Below are 20,740 nucleotides of genomic sequence, written 5' to 3' on the forward strand. Positions count from 1 at the left end.
CTTGCCCTTCCAGCTGCAACCCAGCACTGAGAAACATCCATACACACTCATTCACACACGTACACTACGATGAATTTTAGTTTATTCAATTCACCTATATCACATCTTTGGACTGTAGGGTGAAAGCGGAGCACCCAGGGGAAACCCACACGAACACATGGAGAACATGCAAACTCCACAAAGAAATGCCAAATTACCCAGCCCGGGCTAGAACCAGCAACCCTCTTGCTGGAGGCGACAGTGCTAACTAATGAGCCACTGTGTCACCTTGCATTTTAAAATGTAATTTGACAATTTTATATTATTTATTTGTAAAAGTTATAAGGGCTACAGGATTTAATTTTGAGTTCCAAAACTTGTGATGTTTTTATTGCAGCGCTCCGCTCACATACCTAAATATCAAGAACATTTCTCATTTCTTTATCATTTTGATTATGGATTTTGACATAAAAGAAATAATAGAAAGGGGAAATATTTTTATACTTAGATTTTGTTCTTATAAAAGCAATCAAAAATATGAATTGCCACCAGTGGAACCTGAATTTATGTATTTATGGTTTGACCAGCAGGAGCTAACAGAAACATAACAGCAAAACATTGACTGGTCCAGCCATGATGACCCAAAAAATGTGGGTTTCCTTAAAAGAAATATATTTTGAAATATACTATTGCAGATCAGATATTACTGATGAACAAACTTTATGTATCAACAAAAGCTCCACATGGACATGCTGATTTTAGACAAAAGCAGACTAAAAAGCGTTTCAAAATAAAATAAGATTGACATCATAGCCTATATAGACATGCATGTTTCCTGTTGCGATTAAAGTGTTTACATGTTTTATTTGCACCTCAGTAATGCAAATAAAATAGGAATACTCAATATGTCTTAATTCAACATTGATTATGCCTGTAGTCAGATTAAGATAATAGAAAATATGGTAGACTCTCAATCAGAGTATTGTCTTAATTGTTTTAAAACCAAAGAACTGATGTCCTCGTAAACTTACTATATATTTATTTGAACTTTTTGAACCCGCTTTTGAACCCGACAAGAGCAGACATGGATTTTGTCTATTCTCCTGCCTGTCTGTGTACCTGCTATCTGCAAGTCCCAAAAACGATAACCTTTTCACAAATTTTCACGAGGGCAAATGTTCACATTAGATGGTGTCTGGCACATTGAAGATGCAGCTCTCTTCACAGATGAATCCCAGTTTTCACTATACAGTGCAGATGGCAGACAGCGTGTGTGGGTGAGTGGTTTGCTGATATCAACAATTTGAATTGAGTGGCCCATGGTGGCAGTGGGGTTAAGGTATGGACAGGCATATGTTGTGGAAAATGAAAACAGCTGCATGTTATTGATGATATTTTTAATGCACAGAGGCTGAGACAAGATCATGAAGCCCATTGTTATGCAGTGGTGTAAAGTAACTAATTACAAATACTCAAATTACTTTAACTGAGTAGTTTTTCTCAGGAATTGTAATTTACTAAGTAGTTTTAAAATTGGCTAAAGTAAAAAAATCTGTCCTGTGATTCCTGTCAAATCAAATCGCACATAGAAAGTAAAGCGCATCATAATGAACAATCTCAAGACATGGGCGCTTTATAAATGCACCAAACCTTTTTGAAAGAATTAAAAATGTCCAAAAAGATGTCTGAAATCTTTACACGCAATGACCCAGAGTTTATAGACTGCATGTCACTAATGAGAAAGTGAAGGTTGTTGATATGATGACTGAAATCCCTAAAACAGCCTTAATTAATCACTAAATGGAATGAAAGAAGAATGGAAAGAAGGGCCGAATGAAGCAAGGGCCGAACAAGGAATGGAAGGAAGGACTGAATGAAGGAAGGACCAAACTAATGAAAAAAGGAAGAACCAAATGACTGAAGAAAGGATTCTAGGAAGGACTGAACAAACGAACGAAGGAAGGAAGGAAGGAAGGAACGAATGAACGAACGAACGAATGAATGAATGAACAAAGGACCTAATGAAGGAACAAAAGAATGAACAAACATGAACGAATGAGTGAATGAATGAAGGGAGAAACGAAGGAAGAAACAAATGAATGAAAGAAAAAACGAACAAATGAATAAATGAAGGAAAAAACGAACAAACGAAAGAATGAAGGAAGGACAGAACGAACAAACGAAAGAAGGATGGAAGGAAGGAATATAGGAAGATAACTGAATGCACTACAGAATGTTATGTTTACACATTCCTGCACAAACTGTATGCAAATGCATCAACTTTTCACAGTGTAATACTCACTACTCACCACTTTTGAGTACTTTGAAAAGGGCTACTTTTTACTCATAATTTGAGTAATATTTACAAAAGACACTTTAACTTTACTTGCACTACAATTTTGGGCAAGTAATGGTTCTTTTACTTGAGTATGAATTTTCAATAGGCTATATATATATTTGAAAATGTATTGAAGTAAACAATTCTTTAGTCATTTTCTTAACTATTTTATTAAGCAATATTCATTTTATTATTAAAAAAATATATGATAATTTAAGAAATATTGCATTTGTATTTTTTTTATATATAATTTAATTAGATTTTCGACTGTTATATTTTGATGGTATCCAGAATCTATTTTGAATTTCTAAGCATTTATATTTAAACCAGATATTTATTCATTACTATTATTTATTTATCCGTTATTAGTTAAGTTTAACGAACACTTCTGTCACGTCGCCACTATGCCTGCTGTAAACTCTGGCTCCTGAAGCCAAACCAGTTGAGAACCACGTCTTTAAAGTCTGTATGTCAAAGCACATTTGATTCTGAAGATGCTGGTTTGTTTATCTCCTCCCCTCACAGTGCTCTCGAGCGCTCATTTTTCCCTGCTCCGCTGCGGCTGCTCGGCGAATGAATGGCATCTTTTTCGACATCACGTAAACGCCGAAGGGGGAGCGAAAGCGCGAGCCTCTTCCTCTTGTGCTCGCTTCGGATGGAGCAGGATGAAAACCCCGCTCCGTTGATTATTAATTTACAGCTTTATCACACAGCGGCTCGCAGTACATCTGATCGTTTTTCTAAACGGCCCGTGTCCGGTCGTATGAATAACGGACACTATATATTTACTCCCCCCTTTTGTCGATGTCAGGGACCCACTATGCAAACAGCATGAAATAATTCCATCGCACAAAGGACCTGGAGCCGGGAAAGACAACATGAAGTTACAAATCTCCAGTCTTCTGCTCGTAGTCGCAGTAGCCTATGCAACGATAGAGGGTGAGTATAACCTACTTCAAGAGTTTTCCAGCATTTCACCATGGCCGTTGAATATGCTTAGATGCACTTGAAATTATGCAAGCATATTGGACAATCCTATAATTGTGAGCTAAAACGTTAATTAAAGTGATTACAATCAATTTAGCCAGTGTATTAAGACACTACTAGCAGTTTTACCGGGTGCATTCAACCGTACAATTGACTGATAGAAAAGAAATTTGGCTCATGTTTAATTTACGCTTATTGCTTGACTTCTAGCGCCCTCATCTGGGTCTCTGAATGTTATTACTGTTCAGTCATACATGCATGACTGACTTGGTTTTCCACCATTTAGAAATGTTGAATGTTATTTTGAAGCAACTTTGGAATGAAAAACTAGGTGAAAATTAGGTGAGACACACGTTGACTGTCATGTGTTAATAGTGTCACACTGAAGCACTAATGCAAGAAAATGTGTTTTGTCTGGGTTTGGCAGTGTGTGAAAGTGAACAAATGGGGGTTCTTATCAATATGGAGGCAATGAAAGCCTTCATCTGCAGCTTTAATCTGAAAATGGAGCCGCTGGACAGGCTATTCATTAATTCTGTCAGTCAGCACACTCTGGAGAGAAATACATGACAGCTTCCCTCTTCGTGTCTTTGTTCATTTTAAACAAGTGAGAGTGTTTAATCAAGGGGACTTTGCTGTCAAACATGACATTCATAGATTCACAGAATATATTCACAAAAGGAAATTCTGAATGCTGATTTTTATAACAAGTTCTTTTTGGGCAATGCTACATTTGAAGCCTGGCTGTTTCTCTGAATATCAGCATGGCAATATAATGAGTAACTGGTATTTGATATCCAGGACAGCTTGATTGCAAGTTCAATGTTACTTTTATTCAACAATTCCTTCAATAAACTGAACAAGGGAGAAATCAACTGAATTATTTTTTGTAGAAATGAAATATGATGAATTGGGGTCTTTTATCACCCTGAAGCAGTGGCAAGGCTAGAAATGTGAAAGCTAGTGGACTTTGGTGAAATAAGGTTGAACTCAGTGGCTATTTTTAAACTTTGTGCACATACTGTATACAAGTTTCTAATATTTATCATCACTGATAATATAGTAATTGATTTAATGAGGTGTGAGCTGACATTTTTGGAGTATCCAACACTTGCGCTGTCCCTAACTTAAAAATTTCTTAGTCAACCAGTAGTTGCCATTAGTTGACTAATTTACTAAAATTATTGAATTAGGCCTACTTAAATACCAAGGGAAACGGGTTGAGCTCAAGGACTGAGAAAGAGTGTCATTTGTAACATTGTTTTACGTTGTACAGGAATAGTAAAATAATGTGTTCAATTTTAATAATGTGCCAAACAAAAAAACACTTTGAATAAAAAAATAACATTAAACAAAATGAATAAATAAATAAAGTATAGGCTGAAACGCACACTGAAACATTTAAAAAATATGGCAAATTCTAACTGACCATCTGTATTTTCATTTTCACCTCAATATTATTTTATATATAGATATAATGTCAAATTTTAACACTTATTATTACAGTATTCCTCTACAATGTAAAACAATGTTACAAATGACACTCTCAGTCCTTAAGCTCAAACTGTTTCCATTGGTGTTTAAGTATTCCTAATTCAATAAATTTTGTAAGTGTAGTAAATTAATCGACTAATAGCTTTAATGAATGACTACTGGTTGACTAATAAATTCTTTAGTTGGGGACAGCCCTAGTGTTGGATACTCCAAAAATGTCAGCTCAAACCTCGTTAAATCAATAACTATTCACTTTGTCATAAGGCCTATTAAAACATAAACCTTATTCAAGATATGAATGCAAAAAAATTTATTTCTTAAATTTAGATTTGATTCTGTAAAATTATACTATATAAAACACACATGCAGAGAACAGTGGACAGGCTGAATAAAAATCGCTAATTCTCTACCAGTAGGTGGTGCTTATAAACCAGTCATAACTCCAGCATGAACACTGAGCTGCTCTGCAGGATCCGATTTATGTTTCAAGTGCAACCAGGCTTATTTTAAAAGCCATGAAAATGACTCTTGTGTCTCGATTCATCCGTAGTAATATTTCCCCAAACCAACTTTTCCCCTTTAAAGCTTGCTTTGGCCAGATGGCTTGCTCTAGGGGAGGATCATAGGTTGTCAGCACTTATTTGCAGCCAATGAATAATGAGGTCATGTCTGTGAACTTTGTCCGCACAGATATGCAAATAGCTTGTATGTCTTTTATTTGATTCTGTAATAAGCTAATAAACATTGAATTAATAATTCTATATAATATACCTGGCAACAGATGGACACAGATGTCCTTGGACAGAAACAGTGATTCATAGTGAGTGTGTTTCTTCTCTTTGTGCATTGGATGTCTTATGAATTGCAGCATGTTTGAGTACAGTAAAGTGGCTTTGAATGTCCTGATGCAATTGACAGTAATCTTACTTCTTTAGAAAAGAAAAAGAACTCATTATCACAATAAATGAAGAACAAATAATACCCTTATGCGTAATCCTTTTTTCTCATAGTTCTTGATCCTTCAAATAACACCTCTGTATACAAAAAAGCATCAAATACACTTCTGTTTTTTTCTCCCACCCTCATCTTCCTTGTTTTTTTATGTGTCCCAGTCTACTCCCTGGCTGGTTGATTTGTAAACCCTGTAGAGATGGCCTGCCCGGCACACAGTCTTTATTTATGATGTCATTTCATATACTTGCTGTTGCAAGACCCACAGCCCTGCTGAGCAGAAAAAAAACTGTCTCCCAAAGCCAGGCAGAGAAGTCCTTTTTGCCATAGCAGGGCAGGCAGTGATGAGAAAGGAAGTAAAGGCTGGTCGTTCAGCAATGATGGGCATAACATCCTGTAAAAATCTCATTAAAGTGGTGGAGCACAGAATGCTATGCCACTAATGGTGGAAGGTACCAGTCAGAAGACCCCAACCCCCACTCACGCACTTAATGTTTATTTAATGTCTGTCTATCTATCTATCTATCTATCTATCTATCTATCTATCTATCTATCTATCTATCTATCTATCTATCTATCTATCTATCTATCTATCTATCTATCTATCTATCTATCTATCTATCTATCTATCTATCTATCTATCTATCTATCTAAAAAATAAAAAAATTATGAACTCACAGTGAGTGTATGCATGGATATTCTGGTTGTACTCTTAATATAACACTGAGAGAGTGTAGATCTTCATTCAATGTCTGTTATTCTGCTGCACAACCAATTAAAAATACATATTTAAAATGTATATATATTTCGAAATGCTTGTTTCATGTGATACACTGAAAACCTATTTCCATTTCTGAAATAGTACGTATTCACATGTAAAAAGAAAGTGTTGAATAGAAACTACATTTTTCAGAACTTACAGTGGGGCAAAGTATTCAACACGTGACTTTTTTTTTCCTGTGAATAATATTTCTAAAGGAGCTGTTGACATGGAATTGAAACAGATTGTGTTAAAAACCCAAACAATACACATAAAAATAAAACAAAACAAAAAAATCTGTAAAAATGTTATATGTAACAACAATTAAATGACACAAGGAGAATGTACTGAACTGAAGTGAAATGTATTTAATATCTTATATAAGTGTAGTTTCACAAACTAATTTCGAGAGGAGCACATGATATGATTGATCGCGGCTGGTCTCCCATCTGAAATCATTAGTAAGCCAATCGGATTAATCCAAACTCGTCTAGTATTACAGTTTTGCTCAGTCACTTTGGTGCATTTGTGCACATCATAGTAGCAGTTTTTCATTCCTTCCAATAAATTGCAAATCCTTTTGGACATGCATCAATTGCTTTCATACAACTCTCTGCTGTTTCATAACATTGTAAACTTGTGAATAGTCATTCCATATAAAAGTAATAGTCCTTATTTTATTACTTGAGTCATTACATAAAAAACTGCTGAACTAGTTGTCAAAATCTGTCAAGCAAATTTTATAAAAAAAAATTTGTAGCTTTTTTTCCTGAAAATGTTTTCTAAATTGAACAATTTCATGAATAATTTACAGACGGAAGAGTCGCCAAAATCTGACTTCTTTGCATTGGAAAAAATAACTGTCATAATGCAAACATGACAAAGCCATATGACTATCTTGTTCATAAACAATAGTTTCAGGACTTTTCATCTTGATGACACTATCACTTTCATTGACATCAATACTTGCTTCTTAGGAATGAGCTATCTATTTTGAGCAAGTGACATGGAATTGCATTTTGTACTAATTATTTTGAGAAATGCAATTACTGTTGTGCAAATGTAAATAGTGTTGTGAAAAATGCACCAAAGTGACTGAGAAAACTAATCCTTTATCTTCTTTTTTTGAAGAATCCCCCATCCACCCTATCTCCTCCTTTACCAAGGAGAGCTCTTGAGAACTACCTGATCTAGTACCTCCTTACATTCGTATCGACCAAGGCCCTGTGCTCAATTATCTCTGAGCTCAGGGTTCTCTCCCGGGACAGCATGCCAAACCTGCTAATATTATCAAGCAATATCTTGTGCGAACTCTTGAAAAGGTTATAGCAGCTTAAAGATGTCTCTCACATGAATTGCTCAGGTGTGAGTTTTTTACAGACTTTAACAGTGTGTAAAAATCACGATGGCTTTGTGAGTCTTGTTTATCAAATCTGATCTTTATTTTGTATTTTCCATTGGATTCAAGTCAGGTGATTGGCTGGGCCATTCTACAGCCTTATTTTCTTTCTCTGAAAGCGTTTGAGAGTTTCCTTGGCTGTGTTTTGGGTCATTGTCTTGCTGAAACGTCCACCCTGGTTTCATCTTCATAATCCTGGTTATGTAGATGTTGGACTGAAGCAGCTGATATTAATTTACAATGACGAAGGGCAGAGGGCTGCTGAATAACTGCTGAGAGATGTCAGCTGCTATCTGGGCTTTCACTGTCTTTCTACACCTCCCTTTCTTCATATGTGCTTCATTTGTAAACTAATCAGTTTTCTTTGCATACGGTATATGGATATATGGATTTTTTTTGGTTTGGTTTATCAACATCCAGTGAAAATGGATATATGGATTTCTTTGGTTTGGTTTATCAACATCCGGTGTTCAATTTCAAGTCAACAGCACCGTTTGAAATAGTTTTCTGAGATGAAAAATTTTGAAAAATGTTTTGCGCAAGTGTTGAATACTTATTGTCTCCACTGTATATAATGTACAAATGCGCAAATAGTTTTGTTTTGTAGATAAGCATTGTGTAATTTAGAAATGCTATTAAAATGCAAAGTAAAGGCATATTTTACCCATAAATTAATATTGTCATTGTTCTCACACTTGCTTGCTTGGTTTGGGACTTGTGGAGCTGCCCATCGATGGATTGCTCTTCAGTGTTTGGACTTTCAGCAGTGAAAATTAAACCACACTTGACTGAACTAAACTGAACTTCATCTCTGAAAACTGGACTGACAATTTTAATTTACTAGATCTTCTATGTTAAGCTGCTTTGACACAATCTACATTGTAAAACCACTATAGAAATAAAGATAAATTGAAAAAACCTAATTGAACATGTGGTTGCAAATCCATAAGACTTGTTCATAACCTCTATACTTACGTTTTAGAGCTGTGCGATTAATCAAATTGCAATCGCAATTTGAAATGTTGCAATCAGTTAGTTTTTTTTAATTACATTGCCACAAATTTCAGAACTCTGGTGTCAATTTTCAAAACTCTACACACAAAATCCACAACCATTGCCAAAATCGCACATTTTTGCAAAACACTTAATTTTTTTTTCAAATGCTTGGATACAACACACACAAGTCAAAGATACGGTGTTCATTAAACTAAGATTACCTTTTCAATATAATACAATTAAACATCAAATTGATCCCATTTCAAAGTCCAACCCACACATTACGTTTAAAATAAATGCGTATTCATTTACTTAACATGATGTTATTATCAACTGATACAAGCACGCAAAAATGATAAATAACTGTAGCATTACTCTTGATGCATGGAAACTGATGTACAATATTACATGTGTAGATGATGAAAGTTTCAAGATAGATCAAATGACATCAGTTACCACAGAAGATGGCCAACTGGACTACATTATCTATAGATTTAGTCTTTAGTCATCCTTATTCCATATTTATGGTTTCTTTGTTCCATGTACCACTTTTACAGACAATGTTTTGATATTTGACTTTACTGCACTGTATGTAAGAAAGCCCAATCACAGCAAACCAATGGATTCACATTGACAGAAGGTTCTTTCCAAGATTTTTGACCAATGAAAACACCACTGTGATGTAGAGTAGATCCTGTGACCAAATCCACAACACTAGACTGATGAAAACACAGATCCCAATATAGAAATCTGATATATAGAAATATATGCAAATTACATATGTGACATAATAGTTCATATGAATTTTACATATATAAAATATGTCATACATGTGAAAATATTGTTTTTTTTCAACTATTAGAATTACAAACATGTACATATATGTTACGTAAATATATTATCTATTACAGTATGTTATATATATTTACCCCTACAACTATATTACCTATAATTTGTATAGGTGTCCATATGGCTGTAAATGAACACACACACACACACACACACACACACACACGCACACACACACACACACACACGCACACACACACACACACACACACACACACACACACACACACACACACATATATATATATATATATATATATATATATATATATATATATATATATATATATATATATATATATATATATATATATATATATATATTATTGCCTATATTGCCATACAGCATCTTTCTATATGGGGACGTGCAGTGAGAAAAAAATTACAGTAAACCTACATTATGATGGACTGAATAAAACTAGTTCAATGTATCCACTGTCTGTACTGTTCCCACTACACTTATGTATAAACTATAATGAAACCTGTATCATATGTTTTAAACAACAATATTTAATGATTGTTAAAGAATGTTTATTGAAACGATGTGTATCTTGTGTGCTGGTGATCTAAAGTTGTGTTCCTGTAGTATTTGTATGATGAAAGGATTTTGTGAACCAATGATCCTGCAAATGCAAGACTTATTTAAGGAAATAAATGCAGCATGCAGAGTTTTGAACATTGGAGAGTCTTTGTTAAAAGTAGTGACAGTTTTGAGTTTTGTGTCTGGAGTTTTGAAAACTGGCATCAAGGTTCTGAAATTTATGACAAAACAATAAAATAAAAAATGTAATCGCAAGAGGCTGCAATATGTAATACCAGCCTGATCTCCCGAGAAAACGTAAGTATTTTACGTTTTGTCAGTTTAGTGGCTAATTCGTACGAATTCGTACAAGTTCATTCGTACGGAATTATAAGATTTTAAAAAGGAGGCGTGGCACCTAACCCCACCTCTAAACCCAACCGTCATTGGGGGATGAGCAAATCGTACTAAATCGTACAAATTAGATCGTAGAAATTCATACGAATTAGCCTCTAAATCAAAAAGTTACGAATTGTCGTGAGATTGTGTTGGAAATACATATGTATTATTTAATTTCCCCCACCCAGAACAAATGCATGACTGTTGTCTCTGTGTGACAGTCTTACTAGCCAATTGAATGAGCACATTTTCATTCTGCCTAATCAGATTTGTGCAACTGAACTATGCTGAACACCCACAATAAAAACAAAAAAACAGAAAAGCACGAACGAGTGAGATGAAGCTGCTGCTTCAGAAGCATTAACAGGTGAATTAATATGAAAAAAAAACCGTCACCGAACAAAAACAGGTAATTTTTAAGAGCTGTCGCAGAATTGTTGCCAGCACCAGGAAATACAACAACCAGCACTTAAAAAAGCACCACAGGCGGCTATATGTGGAGCATCTTGCTAAAAAGTAAACTAAAGTTTTGCCAGTGACACTAAATCTAGTAGCAAGCAACAGCAAAGTACAATTTTAGTTTGTGTGCGGCTGTTATACCCTATGAAAAAACATCGCAAAGGCAGCAGGAGATAACTAACGCCATTACTCACGACCTTGCTAAAGACACGTTGCCTTTTAATACATTGTCCAAAGAGAGATTTAAAAACCCCATTCAAATGCTGGACATGAGATATACACTTCCGTCTCACACATATTTTAGCCATTTTGCAGTACCACAGCTGTAAGTTGAATGTTGTGATATTTTGTGTAGCATCTGTGATAATTATTTTGCTTTTAGACAATATAAGCTACAGAAATTCTTTTATCAGCCGGTTTGCTGAGTGCTCTGTATTTTTAAAATTCTTATTTTATTGTTACTATCTTCCTAATTTGAGTTGAACCTAAGATCACTTTTTTTGTGCTTACTGTTTGCTCTAGAGAAAACATTTAATGTTTAATTTCTGAATATTTAAAAACAAATTTATAAAATCTTTTCAGTTCCTTTTTGTAACTAACACTCAATTCATTTTAGCAGTAAGAAGCAGATACAGATATGATTATTGAGGTGAAGCTTAACTACAAAATTAAATCACAAATTGAATCAAAATTGCTATATCTGTAACAAAAAAATTGCTATTAGATATTTTCCCCAAATCACATAACCCTACTATGTTCCCTTCTTCATAGGTCAAAAAGCCAGTATATGCCCTACGTTCAAGTGAAACCTATCATTTGTCTGTTCCCCGGGTTCGAACCAACAGGGATCAAGCCTTTAGTGATGTCACCCCCTCATTCGTTTTAGTCTGAACTAAAAATGTCTGAGCTCATTCCAATTAAATCATTTTGCTTTATCCTTTATAATAAACAACAACAGTCCATTTCACAATGTATGTGTTTTTAACATATTGTAATGTGGTAATGCTGAATAATAGGGAGTCAATCTATTGCCATATATGATTGCAACATAAAAGAAAGTTTTGCAAACAAAAAATAAAGTATTGAGCAAAAAATTGTAAAATAATACAAATCTTAAAAAATCAGGAATTTAAAAGCAAATAAAAATCAAGTAGTGCAAACAAAATTTTTTTTAGAAATTTTTAAAAAATATACATATATATTACATATATATTTATTGCCGAAGTATTGCCTTTACAAAACCTTTCTTGACAATTGCAATGCTCATTTTGATTTGCTTTTCAACCGTCAACCATGATGCTGGTTTTGTTGCACTTCACATCTCTGTGCATTTCACTTACTGGCCCTGATTTGACAAGGGGGCGGAGTCACAGAAACTGGGGCGTGTACGGCATGCCAGGACCTGCCTCTTATGAAGCGACATCATCAGCTGGAGACATCATGACACAAAGAAAATCAGCCATGAATCACTGTCATAAATCTAATTGAGATTAAGTAAAATACCTGAATCCTTTGTTTCTGGCTGTTTAAATCATCAAACAGTAAAACTCGTAAATCAAAATGAGCATTGCAATTGACTTGAGAGATTTTGTAAAGGCAATACTGGAAAAAAAAAATGTTGAGCAAATATTTGAATATTTTTTTTTTAATTGCAAATGTTACATTTTTAGCACTACTTAATTAAATTTTTTTTATTTATTTTTGTTTGCAAAATTCCTTTTTATTTCTCAAAACTTAATTTTCCCTTTGCGATTTTTTTGAGATTTGCATTATTTTTCACAATTTTTTGCTCAATACTTTATTTTTGTTTGCAAAACTTTCTTTTATGTTGCAAGTAGATATGGCCCCTCCATAGAATAACCAAACTGTATTATATTATTAGCTTTACTTTTATTTATTATTATTATCATAATTTTTTTTTTCATCGGTCATGTGTTGAGGACCTCTAAGCCAGGTCACTCTTGTAAATGAGATCTTGATCAACGTTTTTTTTATCTGGTTAAATAAAGAAACATATATATTGGAAAAACAAAGGCATTTTTGAAATGACCATCCATTGAAAGTTTATATATTTGACCCTGTAAAATGAACTCTTATGTATGTATTGAGCAGGTTAATCAGAGTCGAAATCAAAAAGTTTAAAGGATAGACAGATTTTAACTTAGTTTTTTTTTTTTGTTAATATTGAAATGTAAATTATTCATTATGCATAATAACTTACCTTCTTGTCTTTTGAGTTTGGAAGGACATAAATAAATGACAACAAATTGAAATTTTGGCTTAGTTAACCATTTCTCAAAATCACCTCAATTTCAGATTTTTTTTACTCCTTGAGTGTTAAATTCATCTTTAAAAAAATACATCTTTAATTTCATTGTCTTTTTAAGTGACAGTATAGTATAGTTCTATAGTTTAGTCAGTGTGTGTCAGAGAGAGAGAGAGAGAGAGAGAGAGAGAGATCATTAGTAGTAAGAGTGTGTATGTGTGTGTAGATGTGGGCTTGTCTTGTTCTCCAGCTGCTCTCTGTAGTCCTCTTGTCTGAGGTCGTCATGTCATGGCAATGGTTGCGTCAGCAGCTCAGATGAGCCTTGGCCAGCTGTCACTTCATGACTCTGTGCTCATTTAACACTCGTGGGAGAGTGTGTCTGAATTTAATGTGCCATTTCTCAAGATGGCAAATCAAATGTGGTCCTACTTCCTTCAGACAGGTTGTGTGTAGGCCTGTTCAACTCTGATAATCAGCATGGTAGCTTTAGGTTATGCTATACCTTATCACCACATTCCACCTGAGGCTGTTATGTCATTTCAGGGTTTATTTTTTTCTATCTAAATGGTTCTGAAATTGTTCCACCATCTCTTTCTAGCTCCTGAGGAGTTTGTCTCATTGGCTGAAATGGAGGACACTTTATTGAGGAATCTTTTTCGGGGGTATCAGAAGTGGGTGAGACCCGTTCTTCACGCTAACGACACGATTACTGTTCGCTTCGGTCTGAAGATCTCACAGCTGGTGGATGTGGTAAGACACACACACACACACACACACACGCACACGCACATGCACACACACACACACGCACACACACACACACACACACACACACACACACACACACACACACACACACACACACACACACACACACATAGTATGTAATGTAACATATGTGGCAGATTGCATAAACATAGGCCTTACTAGTTTAAACAAGTGTATTTAAACAAAAAGTATCCGTTTTACTTTTCAGATTAAAGTTTTCCAAATAACTAAACTTAAAGTTTAAAGTTAAATTTATGAGCAGTTGATAGGGGTAAAAAAGTCTTAGCTCTTTGGGATGAAGAGGGCTTTGGCATTTGGGCATCAACTGGCCTCCGTTGTCAAACTGAGTCTCAAAATGCCTTAAGAAATAGCAAGCACATACTTACTGTATGTGCAGGAAAATAAAATCTTGTTGAAGTGACAATATTGACCTGAATTGCATAATACAGTGAATTTTATTAATTTATGTTTTTCTCAGTGCATTTTCTTACATCATCATCTGTAAAACTTTTTTATTTGTAAACATTTTTCAGAAGTATAAAAGAATAATGGCAACACAGTGGCGCAGTAGGTAGAGCTGTCGCCTCACAGCAAGAAGGTCACTGGTTCAAGCATTGTTTTGGTCAGTTGGCGTTCCTGCGTGGCAGATGGGCTTCCTCCGGGTGTTCCGGTTTCCCCCAAAGTCCAAAGACATGCGGTACAGGTGAATTGGGAAAGCTAAATTGTCCAAAGTGTATGAGTGTGAGTGAGTGTGTATGGATGTTTCCCAGAGATGCCCCTTTTTACAAGATGTAAAATAAGTTCCCCTTCGGGAGGGAAACTTCAATGCTATGTGGTAACTTCCACTATGGGGATTTCGTCAGAATCTAATCATCTGAAAGAGTATAAAAATGGGCCAATGAAATGCCAATGAGTTTGCAGCGTCAGCTTGCACAGCTGTAACTATTTGAAATCAATTTGGCAATAAAAGCGCAGCGCGTGCCAAGCTGACCATCCTTTTCACTTCAGAGCCTTTCACGAAGCTTCTGAGAGAGTAGATGAGGGTTGAAGCTGTACTCAGAGAGTGAACGAGAACGGTCTCCCGGTCCAGAATGTGTGGCACGCAGCGGCAGATGGTCGAGCTGGGTTTCTCCCTTGCCTGCCGTTCTTTGGGTCCGGTCCTCCAGAGGGGTTTATATTGTTACGAATTTCCTAAAAGAGCAACAGTGTTGTTCAGCACATCTTTTTCAAAACGTCACTCCGACTGTGCGTTTCTGGATGCGGTGGTTTCCTGTCCCCGGATGATGGACACGAGCACTGCGTTTCATGTCTGGGGGTCCAGCATGTTAATGCGGTTCTCGCTGGCAGTGCATGCCATCACTGCGGTGGCTTGTCTGTTACGCAGTTAAGATCAGCATCGGATCTAGAAACAGACATGATAACCATGCTTTCCCGGGCTGCTTCGGCCATGGGCTTGGAGATGGCTTATCCCCCAGCCCTGCGGCCGGACCGACTAGATGGGTGTATGTGGAGGATTAGGAAGGCAAGACCTTCTAGCCTCCCATCGCTTTCTTCCCGGAAGTGCACAGTGGGCCCACGCAGTCTTGGAGGGCCTTGCCCTCACCACCCTTTTTGGTGGAGCAGCCAGGGAGTATGAGTTGATTCCCCAGATTGAGAGTGCCATTGCGGGCCCGGGTGGTGCCTCTTTCTGCTGGAGTCAACCTCGTCTCCCGTCCAAGGTGTGTCGTTATCTGCCTCCCTCAGAGCCAGAGCCCACACAGCCACAGGCCAGGTTGCTTCCACCCTGCACGCTAGGGCCACCTACCAGCGCTACCATGCGCAGGCGCTGGCCCAGCTGCACGTGATGCCCATCGCAGATGGGTGCACTTCGCCAGTAACTCACGAGTTGCGAGAGGACGGTCTCCTTTCTCTCACACCTCCAACCCCCTCTTCAGAGTCTGGGTGCGAGGTGAGAGTGAATCTCTCGCCTCCAGCTCTTCCGCGGGATCCCAGCGCTCCCCGGATCAGCACTCCCACTCCACACTGCCCCACTGCTGGTACGTCAGCGATTGTAGCGATGCAGCCATTAGTGAGGGCTCTGCCTGCCTGGTTAGCGCGGGCCAGCCCTTCGCGGTGACTCATACGCACGGTCAGACTCGGTTTCAGTTCGCGAAACAGTCTCCCAAGTTCAAGGGTGTGTGTCTCATCAGGGTCAGCCCTGTGCCCGCCCCTGTCTTGCGAGAGAAGATTGCTGTCCTCCTGGCGAAGGATGCAATCTAACCAGTCCCTCCAGCCGAGATGGAGAGGTGGTTTTACAGCCTGTCCTCAACTTACCCAAAATGAGCGGTAGGCTACGGCCAATCCTAGATCTGCGCATTTTGAACCGCTGTCTTCCTTGGGATTGGTCTGCAGCAAAAGACCTGAAGGATGCGTACTTCATGTCTCCATACTTGCAGTTTCAGTTTCTGTGGTCTGCGTTTGAAGGTCGAGCCTGGCAGTACAAGTCCTCCTCTTCGGGCTCTCTCTTTCTCCACGGGTTTTCACCAAACTCACGGAGGGTGCCCCTTTGGCCCGCAGGCATCTGCATACTCAATTATCTCGACTGGCTGATTTAGCACTCACGTGATCAATTGATTATGTACAGAGACAGGTCAACCGAGAAAAGAGCAAGCTCGCCCCCGTGCAGAGCATCTCTTTTATAGCTCTCGGAGATTAATGATATCTGCAGAATGTTTGTGAAATGTTCATGTTTGAATTTGATCGAAAGCTGGGAAATGCATTGGTTTCAAATGCATTGGTTTATATGTATTGGTTACTATGAAAAGTGTCCATGTTATGATACTTTATTTTAACAACTATCCGATCAAAGTGGCACTCACACAATGTGCCAACCGGGCCTCCTAGAGGAGACAATGGGTGTGTGATCCCACTCCACAGATTCTCTGATTGGACAATCCCTGTGTAGACCAAGCCTATGCCCAAAGCCTATAAAACTTTGAACAAGGGAAATTTCTTTGTTGCCTTATGCCGGTCATCTTTGCCAGTCGTCACCGCCGTCGCTGCGAACTTCCCTTGCTGCCGGCTCGACCCCTGATCTGCTTGTGCAACCGCTTCAACAACAAGCTATCGGGTCAACACATCCGAACTCTGAAACACTGTCATAACTACTGAAACCCTAGGAAGGACTTCACCTACAACATCGCCTCGTCCAACATCCGTATCCCTAGCAACCGATCCCAAGCTTCCCTGAAAGTAAGGAAACCCCTCTTCACCGACGAGGGAATTCTAGCACGCCACTGGAGTTGCTACACTGACCAATCAGCTTTGCCGGGATTTCCCTTTGGACCAGTCGAGAAAACCAAAATTCCATCAGAACGCAAGTAACACAAACAAGGTTTCTATCCTTTGCTGAAACTGGTGTGAATTATACGTGAATTATAGTGTGAAGTATTAGGTTGCAATGCTAAGAACTTAGCAAATGCTAGAATTTGAATCCTTACTTGGTCTCCATAATAACTTATCTTAACTTAAAATCATTTTTAAAGGTGAAAATAATTATAATTAGGGACTAAGCACCGAAACGCTGCATAGGCCCTATTGGAATTGTTCAATTCCTTCTTCTTCTTCTTCTTCTCTGGAATGAATTGCGATTTTGAGGGTCTAAACATGCCTGAAAACTCACAAAATTTTGCACAGCCTGGCCCCCAAGCTACGATTCACGCACACATATGAAAATTAGCACACATATCAAACATGCCAAAACCAACAAAAACGTCTCTTGGAGTGAAGTCTCAAACCCAACTGGAACTTGGATATTTTTTACTTTCTATTACTTTCTATTTCTCACCAAATTTGGGTGGTGTTATCTGAAAGCGCTAGCGATGATATGAGGTGAAGATCTAGAGTTTTTACAGAAGGGCATGCCCGTGGTGGCCTGACAAACCTCAGTGTTTCACCATGGAGGAGGAAGAACTTATAACTCAGCCAAACAATTTCTGATCTGCCTGAAAATTCCACAGGTTCAATGAGATTCCTGTCTTGAGTACATCTATATCCCGATATTGAGTCACAGTTTTAGCGCCACCTGCTGACAGAAGGAAGTTTGGCATAAATCTGTGATTTTCTCAGATTTTTAAAAATATAAATCAGCTTAAATTATTATTGTTTGCTGTTCTCTCTCATCCTAAGGCCACTGGGTGGCAGTGAGCCCGGGTGTGAGGCCCCTTTCATTGCTGCTTGTTTGCTATCATAATTGTTAAATTTGGTCACCACAGTATATGTCTGTTAAGTCCAATAGAATATAGAACATAGAATGTAGTACCCCCTTTTGTGGCTACCATGCACACTTGATGCTCCCTTCTGCCAAGTTTGCACTGTTCTGAGACTACTCGACAGTGGCATTACGTCACAGAACTGCATACTCAGAGGAAACCCATTAGGGTTTCAGATGCCATTTGGGATTGGGCCAATGCAACAGACTCATGGTTAACTTGTCCAGTCAAATTACCTGTGCAATCATGTTTACATGTAGCAGTTTAGCTTCGTCATCTCATCTGCCTCATCTTCCGGATTCTACATCCTCATTAGCACATTAAAGTGTCCCTGTTGTATTTTCATAGTTTTTCCTTCTATTTCTCTCAAAAATCCTGTGCTTATGTTCACCAGCACCTGCAAAACAGTAATAATTTAGTTGCAGTACTCAAAAGATTATATAGTTTTAAAGGGTCAATTTAATTAATTTTAATTTTGTCATAATACATTAATACATTACTCACACTTAAAGAGTTATTTGTTATTGTTGAGGACTGTTTTATGAAAATGTAACACATTTTTCAAAAGATAGTTCTAAACATGTTAATGAGAAGATCTTAAAATCTACATATTTAGAGTGACATGAGCGTGAGTAAAATGATATGAGTCTTTATTTTCAGCTAACATTTAAAATAATTTGTTTTGGTAATTATCTGATAGTAGTTTCTACTTTTCACACTTGTAAATGCAATGTTATTTGCTTCAAGATTTTTCAAGCTGTACAAAACATCTTTTAATGCTGCTTGATTTCACAAACTGGTATTTACGATGATGCTATATGAATTGTCTTAAAGGGCACAAAGTTTAACCATTTTTAAAGATTTAATATTAATATTATGATTCTTTTGAGTGTGCCAGTTTAGGTTCAGTTCAAAACACAATTCAGATTTTGTTATTATAATGTGTTCAAAAGTGTTATTTTGGGGGTGTGTACACAGCTCGCTGTTTCAGGGGTGTGTTGCTTCACATGAAAATTTGTTTTAAATTCCCGCCCAACTTAACAAGGGGGTGGAGCCAAGAGCCACCCCGTTCTGTGTTTGGCAACAGACAGGCAGACAGAGAGAAGCAACATGGAGAAGCAACATGAGTGAGAGTTTAAAGTTCCAAGCTTGTACACGAGACTAATAACCACGCACACTGAATTAACTTTGACTGAGGCACCGGATGACCCGCTTAGAGCCGCAACTCGGCACATCAGACACGCACATTCACATGTTATTTAAAATGAAACTATTCAGATGGCGCTCTGTGGCGCAGCAGAAATATGAAGTGTCCCGAATCGTGGCTGAGCGCCATGGACAGCTGCCGAATTGAAGCAATGGTGTGTGTACCATGATAGAAACCTATGTTTAGATTTCTGTATTCTAAACATGCGCGTCGCCGAGCGGCACTTCTGGTGTGAGACCTGCAGGCAAGTTTGTTATTTTATTTCCAATGGAGAGACACATGAGGCAACGTGCTCGCTTTTCCAGCTGCACCTAGTTAAGATCACAGGGAGCTTCTTTGACCGCGAGAAATGCAAACGGCTGAAGTTTAAGGTAGATGCAATGAAAAGTACACATGTTTGCAAACCTACCAACAATCAAACTAAGTTACAAACAATAATTCCGATTAGAGCGATCATGTGATGAATGTTGATCTTGTGTTGAGCCCAATGAGCCTTGCATCTTAAAATAGAGCAAGGGTGTTCCTTTAGTGACATCGCGTTGACTTACACACTGAAAATGGCGGACGTAAAACAACAAACTGAGGATATGGTGATGCGCCTGTCAATCAATATTGGTGGGCGGGGGGACCGCACTCCTACGTCAAGTTGCGGTCGAACTGAAAACCTCTCCAATTGGTCCACTGTTTTTATGTTGTTAAATTGAAAAACAAAGGACTGTGTGTGTTTATATCACCCTAATATGACGGTCTATACACTATACTTACACACATGTCTGTCCAAATAGCTTGAAAAGTAGATTTTTCACCATAGGTGCCCATTATTTGTTAAAACACAGGAAAGTTTTGGCTTTACTGCACTTTGTTGTTTTGATGAGAACATCATTAAAAGATCAACGGAATAATTCTGTACGGCATAATTATTTTAAAGTTAATGCATATTTATGTTGAGTAGTCCTATAAAACAGACTTTTCTATCATAAATATTGTTGATTATTGGTTTTCTGTGTGGATTATTCATGATTAATTATTCATTCAATTTGACAGAGATGTTAAGCAGAGAGTAAAGTCTGGAAGGCAGTTAGCTAACTTTTTATTTCTGGTGCTACAGGAACTTGAGA

At 37.4% G+C, this 20,740-nt stretch overlaps 1 protein-coding gene across 3 annotated transcripts in view; it reads left to right on the forward strand.

The window, feature by feature from the left end:
- Positions 1-2,886: 2,886 nt before the first annotated feature.
- Positions 2,887-20,740, forward strand: part of chrnb3a (cholinergic receptor nicotinic beta 3 subunit a) — a 30,978-nt gene continuing 13,124 nt past the window's right edge. The window contains exons 1-2 of one of the 3 annotated variants that reach the window (XM_056460075.1): positions 2,887-3,256; positions 13,996-14,147. In XM_056460075.1, coding sequence (XP_056316050.1) covers positions 3,196-3,256; positions 13,996-14,147 — 213 coding nt within the window. In that variant the 5' untranslated portion in view covers positions 2,887-3,195. Of the gene's footprint in view, positions 3,257-13,776; positions 13,878-13,995; positions 14,148-20,740 lie in introns of those variants that run through there. The other 2 variants (XM_056460083.1, XM_056460093.1) reach the window with 2 other exon arrangements.

Source organism: Danio aesculapii, chromosome 1 (genome assembly GCF_903798145.1).
Source record: "Danio aesculapii chromosome 1, fDanAes4.1, whole genome shotgun sequence".
In the NCBI taxonomy this organism is placed as follows: domain Eukaryota; kingdom Metazoa; phylum Chordata; class Actinopteri; order Cypriniformes; family Danionidae; genus Danio; species Danio aesculapii.